The sequence below is a fragment of the Anopheles darlingi genome, chromosome X, assembly GCF_943734745.1.
Source record: "Anopheles darlingi chromosome X, idAnoDarlMG_H_01, whole genome shotgun sequence".
NCBI classification, from domain to species: Eukaryota; Metazoa; Arthropoda; class Insecta; order Diptera; family Culicidae; genus Anopheles; species Anopheles darlingi.
In genome coordinates this window covers 8,799,358-8,810,226 of record NC_064873.1, presented here as the reverse complement: position 1 = coordinate 8,810,226, position 10,869 = coordinate 8,799,358, and the positions used below count along the sequence as shown (strand labels likewise).

General features: G+C 57.2%; 2 protein-coding genes across 2 annotated transcripts; one reads left to right on the top strand and one right to left on the bottom strand.

Moving 5' to 3' along the window:
* Window positions 1-2,734: 2,734 nt before the first annotated feature.
* Window positions 2,735-6,289, top strand: LOC125957131 (proton channel OtopLc-like). The gene is made up of 4 exons (XM_049689615.1): window positions 2,735-2,866; window positions 3,946-5,537; window positions 5,618-6,049; window positions 6,131-6,289. Exons 1-4 carry the CDS (start codon window positions 2,735-2,737, stop codon window positions 6,270-6,272), a joined length of 2,298 nt encoding a protein of 765 aa, XP_049545572.1. The 3' UTR covers window positions 6,273-6,289.
* An 866-nt stretch (window positions 6,290-7,155) lies between these two features.
* Window positions 7,156-8,528, bottom strand: LOC125959070 (uncharacterized). The gene is made up of 3 exons (XM_049691848.1): window positions 8,457-8,528; window positions 7,691-8,386; window positions 7,156-7,626 (listed from the first exon to the last, which is right to left on the bottom strand). Exons 1-3 carry the CDS (start codon window positions 8,526-8,528, stop codon window positions 7,156-7,158), a joined length of 1,239 nt encoding a protein of 412 aa, XP_049547805.1.
* Window positions 8,529-10,869: the final 2,341 nt, after the last annotated feature.

Genomic DNA, 10,869 nt, shown 5'->3' with positions numbered 1-10,869 from the left:
CACCGGTGCGCGAAAGATGGCATCATCATCATCTTCCGGAGTGTTCGGTGAGTGATCGCTGAACGTCTTCTTCGAGGAAAAACGCGCGCCCCTTCCCCCGCCTTGATTGGCCGAGGTACCGAGGGATTCGATTAGCGAGAGCAACGGTTCAAAAGGGTGCTCTAATCATGTGCGCACAGCTTTAAAATCTCGCACCGTCAATCGCACCGAATTCCATTCCTTCCCGACCTTTTCGGGTCCTGGCAGTCCTCCTCCCAGTCCCTGAAGCACGCTAGCTTAAAGTAGCACGATGCACCGCGTGCCGTGCGCACCCGAGGAGGAAGAGGAAGAGAAAGAGGAGGAGGAGGAGGAGAAACCATCGCACTGGCACGCTGCTGTTGTTGGGTGGCAGGGGGGGTGTGAGCAGCATCAGCATATTATTAGCCTCCTTGGGATACTATAACATATATATACACACACACACCCTTGGCTTGGCTTGGCTCTCTCTCTCACACACTTTGTGTCATGATTTCGTACGCTCCTCTGGCGAACCTATCCTAGCTCGTCCTACTACTTGCTCGCTCGGTGTCCCTTTCATCGTTTATGTTGTGTCGTTCGTCTGCCTCTGCGCCTGGCTCTGGCCTGATCGATTTTTGCTTTTTAGCAACAACTAATTACGAGATCCAAGCCAGCAGCAGCAGCACCGGCAGCAGCAGAAGCAACAACAACAGCGAATTGAGGCCATATACCTCAGCTGCTGGAGTGCTACGAGGAGCGCTACGAGGAGCGAGGAGAGAAAGGTGAAGGAAAATTCATCATCCAGGGCGTTCGGTTTCGTTCGTTCCCTTTATTCCGTTCCTGGGGTGATTGGTTGGCTGGGTTGGTTGGTTGGTTGGTGCAGAGTGAAGCAATTTACCTCTACCTTCCCGTTCGCCCCTTTTCCACCCCCCCCCCCCCCCTTCATCGCACTGGGGTGCACTACTCAAACATGGCACCCGGGATGTTTGTTGCTATTGTTGTTGTTGTTGTTGTTGTTTGTAGCTGTTGTAGCGGCGCCAATGCCAGGAATGTCATTAAAGCGCTACACCGATGGCGAGCGATTATCCCAGCAGCGGTAGGAAAAAAGGGCGAGAGTGACAGTTGACGACAGTTGTCCTCACCTCCGGGGAACCTCCTGGACCGGCTGGAACCGAAGGACCAGCGATCGATGTGCAGATTGTCTGTGCAACAGCGGCCCTTTCTCTCTCTCTCTCTTTCTCTTTCTCTTTCTCTCTCTCTGCTCTCTGCTCTGCTTTAAGCAAACAACTATACGCATGTATTGTTTCGCTAGAACAGACTAACAAACACACACACCCGGAAGTATGTATGCGTTATTAATCCGTTTGGAATTGCGTCAACGTGCGCGTGTGCGCGCGTCATCGACGATCTGCGTTGTTGGTTTTTGGGTGGCTACTGTGCTAAGCTGTTCAGTGGAATGTCCAGAAACCTTGGGCCTGACAGACAGAGCTCGCCTGTGCATCTCTTTAGTCCCACCCGCGCCGACGATAAGACGAGGATTTGAATCGGGATCATCCCTTAATCTTCAAACACACGGACACACGGACACAGACCGGGATCATGGTGAGGTCAGGCGCCGCAGATCCCATATAAGTAGCTGTGGCCAAGCCAGCCGCCCCAGCACGGCGCAAATTAACTACGTCAACCTCAACCAGCCCACACCCCCTCCCTCGCACCCCTTAGGGTGAGTCGAGCTGCTGCTGCTGGGAGGATTATAGCTGATGGAAGTAATTTATTGATCACCAATCAATTAGCGAGCGATTCGAGCCGATTCGAGTGGCCTCTAGTGGGGTCATTAGGCAAAGGAGGAGCAACCAAGGGAGCCTCCCTCCACCCCTCATCCCTTTCTCGAAGCTTTCGGTTTCCGTTTCGTTTTGGGCGTTTCATGCGCTTCTCGTCGCTCCCTTTCCTTCGCGTTAACCAATACTCCCTTCCTTTTCCGCTTGCTGGGAAAGGCAAGAGCAAGAGGGGGGAGAGAGCACCCCCTCCCACTCCGCTTTCCCCTTTCCCCCCCTATCACAACATCGCCACGGCGTCAGCAAATAAATTAAGTTTAATCGAGCTTAGGGCATGCGTTTCCGTTGCTTCGCCCCATGGAAGCGAGGGACAGCAGCGAGGGAGGGGGGTGGGGGGAGGGGGCGCTATCTTAAGCCCCCCGGTAAGCCCCGCTGTCAATGACGGGGTGAGTGCGGACAGTAGTGAGGGAGGAGCTGCCGGAGACCGTGATTTCATCGATACAGCCCCGCTATCAACAGCCATCGCCAGCGGGGCTGCTAGCCGTCAACTACTGGTGGCGGTCGCGCGCGAGATGCACGCAACGCACGACGCGGTCACGACTCACGAGTCTTATCGGTGTGGGGGGTGGGGGTGGAAAACAGGGATTTTCGGCCGGAGGTACCGAACACTGCCTCACCGCCGCCTCCGCCAGCTACTGTTTTTGTTGTTGTTGTTGACGGCGTCATCGTCGTCGCGGTGGTTGCGGCCCGCCAGCGGCGCCCTTACGCTTCCACAGAAGTAGTAGTAGCAGCAGCAGTAGCAGCAGCAGCAGCAGCAGCAGCATTTTGAACGGGCTGTTCCGGGCCGTCCAGGCGCATCGTCCAGGTGCGAGCAGGCTGCATTTGACGTTGCGGCGTTGGAGACGTCGGGTGCTGCTGCTGCTGCTGCTGCTACGAGCTGCCTGCTTCCATTCCGTTCAATCATGTCCCAGGCGGCACCGAACGAAGTTGAGGCGGTACGGCGTGAGGATTCCGTCATTTTACGGCAAACCCCGCAAACGATGGCGATGGCACCGACACCGTCGACGGTCGGCACCGACACCACACCGGCTCAGGTACGTAGGCGGCGGGCGGGTCCTCCTCCGGTGGTATTACCGGGAACCAGATGAAAGCATATGTGAAGGCACGACCGTGCTGCGCCAGTGCTGAGCGCGCGCCCGCTTGTGTGTGCGTGTGTGTGAACCCATGGTGTTTGTGTGGTCTTGTGGTCCCCGTTCACGTTCTCTACACCCCCCCCCCCCCCCGTTTTTCGGCCCCAGAACCACCTAACTATGTAGCTAACAGCCGGGTGCCGGATTAGCTGTGCTTCAGTTATCAAAGAGTGCCAAGGGTGGGTGGGTGTGTGTACCTTCCGGGCCGATGTGTGTGTCCCTCTTTTCACGGAACGGTCCCCCTGCCCCCCTACCAAAGCCTGGTGTGCGCTCCTGCCTCATGGCTGCGCAATTTAACAGATGATTGACACTGTAAGGCAGTGGCCGGGCCAGTACCGCACTCCGGGGCTCGTTGGCTGGCTCGCTGGCTGGCCAATCGGTGAAACTAGGAAGAGAAAGGGATGTGCGGAATAGCGGAAAAACGACGATGATAACTTGCGCTCCAGTGAGTTTTTCCGGCGCTCGGTCTCTAATGAACTGTTTCATCCTGTGTTGTCGCTCGCTCGCTCGCTTCGTTGGTTGGTTGGTTGGTTGGTTGGTGCTCGCTTGGTGGTGTGGTGACGGTGGGTTATACAGCCCCCCTCCGACCGGGGTATCCACACCAACCACCAATTAACCCTTCGATAAGGTCCCACCATGGAAGGGTTCGCAGAGACAGAACAGTCTCGTGCACGTGTGTGTTTGGGCACCGGTATTCACTCAAACGAAACGCAAAATCGCCTTGCTTGCTTGCTTGCTTGCTTTGCATGCCCGGATAGCGGCACGGTTCAGTGAACGACCGAGACAGTAATGGTCATGGTGCTTTGTTTTTGTTGTGCGCTGCTGCGACGGCAGTTGCGGCGACGGTTTGATTGTTTTTGTAACCGATTGTGAGAACTCGTAACTCATCTCACTCATCATCATCTGCTGCGATTCTCAGCTCATCTTCTCGCCAACTCATCTCGTTCTTTCGTTCACTTTGTTCGCTTTGTCCGCTTCCGCAGAACACAACAACACCGCCCGTGACGGTAACACTGACGGTACCGAGCTTCGGAGGCGGCGGCGAAGAGTTGGGCTACGATTCGCAACAACTGCAACAACATCATCTGCAACCACCATCAACACCGAGCTCCTATCAAAAGCGGCCCGTCTCGGTGTACTCGGCCACCAACAACCACCGGGTACCACCGCCACCGATCATCCGAGCCGTCTCGTACCAACCGTCGCTGGCCGGTACGGCCGTAACGCACCAATCGGAGGACTCCGCAAACCACCACACACTGCCACCGTCGACGGTGGAGGAAAAATCGAAGCACACGCGCCGCTACCTAGCCGGTGTGACCGGCATCAGCTACGCCCTGTTTCTGATCGTGTTCGGTTTGATCGCGTTCATCACCGACGCGGTGGAGAACAATGCGCGCTACCCGCTGGCCGAGGTGTTTGCCCTCTACATGGTGTCGACCGGTATCGTCTACTTTGTCTTTCTCTACGTCGACATCCGGCTGTACGTGCGGCGAGCGCAGCGCGCCGTCGAGGAGCTCAATCGGCGCCGTGAGCTGTACAACGAGCAGCTGCAGCTGCGCTCGATGGCAACGCTGGTCACGGCCAACGGTGGCCTGGAACTGGCCACCGGTGATCAGCCGATCGGCGTACCGCGCCCGCTGGAGACACCGCTCGAGCCACTGAAACCGATCCCGCACGATTATTGCTTCGTAACGGGGCGGCACGGTGAGATCATCTACCTGAAGCTCGGCGCTACCTGGTTCTGCTTCGGGCTGCTGATCCACTCGGTGCTGCTGCTCTCGTACCAGGGCATCCTGATGAACAGCCGGGACGGGAAGTGGGCCCAGTGTGCGTCGAACACGACCATCGCCATGGAGGTGCTGTTTCTTTTCTACTGTCTCTTTCTGATATTCTTCTTCTGGAAGTACGCCAACATCGTGATCAACCGGTACCGTGGGTTGGCCCGGTTCGGTATCATGCACGCCATCGGGACCGCGCTCGCCTTCTGGGTGCTGACGATCGTGCGCGAAACGGTGGTCGCGATCCGGATCAAGCAGTCGTACTACGACGATTACGCCGGCAACGGTCCCGAAGCTGCTGCTGCCACGGTGGCGGCGATCGATGCACCGTGGAACCGATCCGCACCCGTCCTGTCGCCCATCGACTGTCCGGGGCCGGAGGAGCTGAACCAGGTGTTGGCTTCCTTCTCGCCCTACCTCTACCCGTTCGTGATCGAGTTTAACATTCTGATCGTGGGGCTGCTCTACATGATTTACGCTAACATCAGCAAATGCCCGAAAAAGATCACGGTCAAGGGACACCGGGGCCATGGTGGGCATGGTGGGCACGGCGGCAGCGTGCACGGTGATCATGTGTCGAAGGTGGGCGGTGGTAGCGTGGTCGATGGGTTCGATGGACGCAGCGAGCACAGCGACCACTGTGACGATACGCTCGATCACGAGGCCCAGGTCAAATCGCGGCTCATCGTGTACGGTGACTGTCAGCACGCTAGCCGTGGTCTGTTCGCCGGACTGCTGCTCATCGTCGCCACCATCGTCGTCATCATACTCTTCCACATCGCGTCCCGCGACGAGTAAGTCTATCCCGTGTACAACGTCTCTGTAACGTCTCTCACACGCACACACACATTTTAACTCTCGTTCTTCGCCGTAGCGACTACCGGGACACGGGTATCCTGCTGGACGGTATCTTCGAGGTGACCGTACTGGGCATCATGATATTAGCGACGCTCGCCGCCTACTACCAGACGGCCCGGCTCGACATCAATCCGCATCCGATCTCGCGGCTCGACGATGTGCTGCTGTTCATCGCGATACCGGCGTTCTTCTCCGAGACGTTGTTCAGCATGATACCGGCGTTCGAGAACGGTTCGATCCTGAACGGGTTCATCGTGTTCACGCAGGTCGTCCAGGTGCTGATCCAGACACCGTGGATCTGTGACGCGCTGCGCCGCTGCTCGAACACGGCCGAGCTGCAGCAGCAGAAACCGGGCAAGGAGCTGGTCACCTTCATGACCATCGCGAACGTGTCGCTCTGGATCTACTACACGTTTGCCGTCAAAACCGGTGACATTGGCGATGAGCGGTAAGGGTGACCTGTGACCTCCTCCCCCCCCCGCAGGCTGGTTGTTTATAATCTAACTTCTTTCCCCCACTTCCGGTACAGGTACGAGTACTACGGGGATGTGCTGTGGTCGATCCTGAACCACCTCTCGCTACCACTCATCATGTTCTACCGGTTTCACTCATCCGTCTGCCTGGTGGACATCTGGCGCCATTCGTACGAACCGGGCGAACATGCCCATTGACACCAGGTGCTCAGCCCCAGCCCCAGCCCCCCTCCCCGCCTCACTACCAGCGGCCGACGGCCGTCTGGCAAAGAAGAAGAAAGTATTATCCGCCTAGAGGTAACTCAGCATTTTAGGTTTAGGTTTAGGTTTGTGGTTTCTGTTTATATTTGGAATAAACCACCAATAATAGCTCTAGCGTGTGCGCGTGTGCGCCTGTGTGTGTGTGCGTGTGAGAGTGAGAGTGCGGGGGAAAGAGCAGGAGATTAGTTTAGGGGCTTTGTCCCGGTTCGGGGGGTGGCTCGAGGCGGCTGGTGACGCACCCAGCCATCGGCCGATGATGACGGTGGTCGATCACGTGCGGACAGCGGACCACCCTCTCTCATGTGATGTGTGTGTGTGTGCCGGGATTAGTTGGTATTTCCGCGAGCGTCTGTATGCCGCTCGGTATCGCTAAACACCACCGGTGCCCGTGCCCGTGCTGCTTCGCCGAAAACCCCAGAGCATGATTTCGCTACTCGCTTTGTCTTCTTAATCCGCCCAACCTCCCCCGTGTTAAGCCCCCGTCCCATCCCGTCCCGTCCTCGTGGCGCTTGAAAGGCGCACCACAGACCGCAGCGAGGATGCGTTTTGGGGCGATCAAAAACGTTATCTGCAGCCGGCAAGGCCGGCGGCAGCCGGCGTCTACGGTGCGGTCCGACCTGGATCCGGAGCGAAGAGGAGAGAGAGAGAGTATGCCTGGCTGAGGATGAGCCGCGCGGAAGCCGGACGATAAGACGCTCAGGTGGGCTTCAGAGCTGAGCCACCGCTTCTTATCACGCCACGCAACCATGCATGCATGCGTGTGTGTGTGTGTGTATGTGCGTTGTGCAGCGAGAATGCCCTTAAAAGCGGAACCAGCCGATTAGTGACGCTTGACGCTATCGAGCAGCATCCGGTTGGAGAGGACGAGCCGATAGAACGGTGGTTGACCGGTCTGGCCGACCGGCCCTGGACCGTGACCGGAGGGGTGCTGCCGTTGCTGCCGTTGCTGGCGTTGCTGATGCGCCCGGAACAGACCCTGCTCGACGAGGTACCGGGGCCGCTGGATGTCGGTCCGGTCCGCCAGATGCTCGATGAGGTAGCGAACGGAGCGCAGATGGCGGATATCCTTGAACAGGGCCTTCAGCGTGCGCAGATCGTCCGGGAAGTCCGGTAGCAGGATGCTGCCGTCACCGGTACCGGTACCGCCAGTGATGGCAGCATCCCGGTCTGGCGCCCCGGTACGCAGCTCCCGGGGCAGGGTGCGCCCGAACGCGACGTGCCTTTCGCGGGTGCGGCGGGCCGCCCGCTGGTCCGCTCGCATCACCTGCGTGATCCGTCGCTCCAGTGCCATCTGCAGGGGGAGAGAGAAGCTGTTATTAATTATGAAGGGGGTCGTGGTGTTGTGCGTTCGTTACGTGATCGAGATGCCAGTGGCGGGCGGCCTCGGTCGGGATGGCGCGCACCTCGCGCGTCTCAACCCGTATCGCCCGGGCGATCTCCTCCTCGATCTCGATCGAAAATAGCTGCTTGATGATGTCCTTGGTGATGTTGGATTTCTCCGCCCCCAGTCCGTTCAGCCACTCGGAGAAATCCTGCGCCCCGAGATCGATCAGCTCCTCGATCTGCTGGAACAGTGGCTTATCGAGCAGCTTCCGGTCGGTGCAGTAGTACTTGGTCTGCCACCGGATCCTCTCGTTGCTGGTGCGGCGCAGGAACTGCTCCATCCAGTTGCTACCAGCTGCGGCCGCCTGCCCGCTACCCGGTACCCCTACCCCCTGTCTGCCTACCGTCCGGGGTTCCACCGTTGGCTCGATCAACCCACCACCACCAGCTTCGTCGCCCTCTTCTTGCTCATCCTCCTCCTCCTCTTCTTCTTCTTCTTCCTCTTCTTCTGATCCCTGGTCGGTTCGCTTCTCGCGCTTCTCGTCCTTCTTGTGTTTCTCGTCGCTCGCTGGTGGTGGTCGGTGGTGGTGCTGGGGGTCGACCGGAAAGCAACCTATCTCATCGTACGGTGGCAGCTCGATCAGACGCTTCACCCGCTCGTACAGCCGCCCCGGGACGGTATGGAGCATGTCCAGTGTGGCCAGGTCCCGTTCCACCGTAACCCATCCCTGTTCGGAGTGGCGGAGGGATGAATGGATGGATTGGGACTCGCTTGGGTCGCCGGCTTGGGTCACTTACCGCTCGATGCACCAACGGAACTCGGCGGCTGCTGCTGCTGCTCTTCCGTGTGTCCTTCCGGTTCATCGCCATTGCCACTAGCCGGCGCCACACTGACCAGCGACACTCTCTCTCCCTCTCGGTACACTAAAACCAAACAAACGTCCGCGTTCCGTTGTTTTTCTCTTCCAGCGCAGGTAGCGCGCCACCGTTGCCAACGGATACGGAACGGTGTCCTAGTTTGAAGCGCCTTCTCCACCATTTTTGCGGGGCTTTTACGCAGCTTCGGAAAAGCCCCGCCAACGCTTTTTTCTTGTCCTGAAACTTTTTCCCTGCTCCGGAACAAAAGTAGCCGGAAAAACAAGCTTATGGCCCGCCGGAAAAGCTGGGAAAGCGCGCTTGGTTTGTGTTTACAAAGCTCACCGTCCAGGATGCGCTTGCTGTGCGTTTGGAGTTTACTGGAGCTGTACATGACACGTCGGAGAGTCCACGAAAAAAGGAGCAGAACATGAAACTCGTTTTTCTTTCTGTTTAAGATTGATTCTACACTGGTCAAAAACTTTTGATGCGGCGTCAAAAGTTTCGTCAAAAGGTCTATACATAAACAATGTACCTTTTGACGAAAAGTCAAACTTTTGACGCTGCATCAAAAGATTTTGACCAGTGTAGAATCAATCTTATGGATATGACCGTTTTTTGTGATATCGTAAGGAAAAGTTTTCCGCTACTGTCGAAACACTCTGACGCGGGAGTAGCCTTTACTTTGTTTACCTTTCGGCGTCTGTCTGTCACAGCAGTTCGAGTGGTGGTGACAGTGCTACTAACTTCACACACACACAATTTCTCTCGCTCTCTCTTGCGGGCACGTCTCGAACCCGATTTTTTTTTTGAAATTCCGCTCAAGCACCTCGTTGCGGTCCGCATTCCTCGTTGACAGGTCGCGTGTAAACGCGGCGTTTTTGAATTATAGACACTAGCCACTCTATCTACCTTGTTCCCCGCTAATCTCTCTCTCTCTTGCGCAGCACCAGATTTCCATACGAACGTTGTTGGCACGCCGCAAAACACAAGACAGTGAGGGGTTGCCGTGCCAGCGCCTCATTAAACGGTTTCGTCTGCGATCGGTTGGTTGGCCAACTAACAGCAGCAGCAACAGCAGCAGCAACAGCAGCAGCAGCAGAGCGGTAATGCACTTATTTAGCATAAATCTCGTTAATAACCGCTTTGCACCGGACGCAGCATGACACCCGGCGAATGTGGCGGCGGCGGCGACGGGGCCGCATCCTTCGAGTGGCCGCCGCATCAGTGCGCAATGGCGTGGCAATGGCGTGGATGGACCACCACCACGCCAGGCGGCGGAGGAAATAAAATAATTCGGAAACCCCCAAAGGGGTTCAAAGTGCGCCTAGGGAGAGGAGGGGGGAAGGGGGTTTTGTTCCGTATTTTATGCACGTCAGCGGAACACAACGGCAGCCTCCCTTACCTACCCTACTCTGTCCCCTCCCCAAAAAACCTCCCTTAAAAATAGGTTGGTTGTTCACATTGTTTCTATTCCCGCTAGTGGCTGGGTGTGTGTGTGTGTGTGTGTGTGAACGAGAGAGAGAGAGAGAAAAGGGAAGATGCGGAAACGATGGTTGCATAACTTTTGACTATCCACCCCTCCCCCTCCCCCTCCCCCTCACTTCCACCCTTCCACACCATCAATTCCTTTGCCTTTGCACACAAGACATTCGCGGCTTGTTACGTGCGTCGCCTTCCTCCATATGCGAACGAACGAGCGATGGCAGGCGAACGATTTTCCAAATTGGAACCGAATCCGGATTGCCAGCAACCCCGAAATTCGTCGCCACCATTCGTTTGCACCCCCGGTCTCCCCCAACCCCCTTCCCAATTTCCCTCCCACAGAGAGACTCCGGGACCGTTTTTGATGCTCTCGAATGTGCCCTCTAGATACGCTCCGGCCAGCCAGCCAGCCAGCCAGCCAGCCAGTCAGCAAGTAAGTTTGGCAGTTCGGCCGGAAATAACCTAATATCCTTCGAGCATCCGTTTTACGTTTTTTCCTGCTCTCGTTCTCGACCAGCCAAATGGCACATGGCGGCCCTCCCCTTCACCCCACCCACCCATCCACCCGCCCTCCTCTCCCCACCCCCTGGAATACGCATATGAAGCGTGGTGGTGAACTCGACCCGCTAGATGATTGGTGCTAGAACCGTGCCGCTAGCCAGCCGGTGCGGGGGTGAGGTGGGCGTTTGTTTGGGGGTGAATCCGATTCCCCGGGGGGGCGTCGCAGCACGCACCGAAAGAGGGGAGTAGGGGGTTGAAAAAGGTGAAATTACTTTGGCAGGGTTAGGGTGTCAGGTAACCATCCCCCGGCACCATCCCCCTCCTCGCGGAGAGGGATGCGATGACCGAGCGCCGATCCATCAGACCGAGT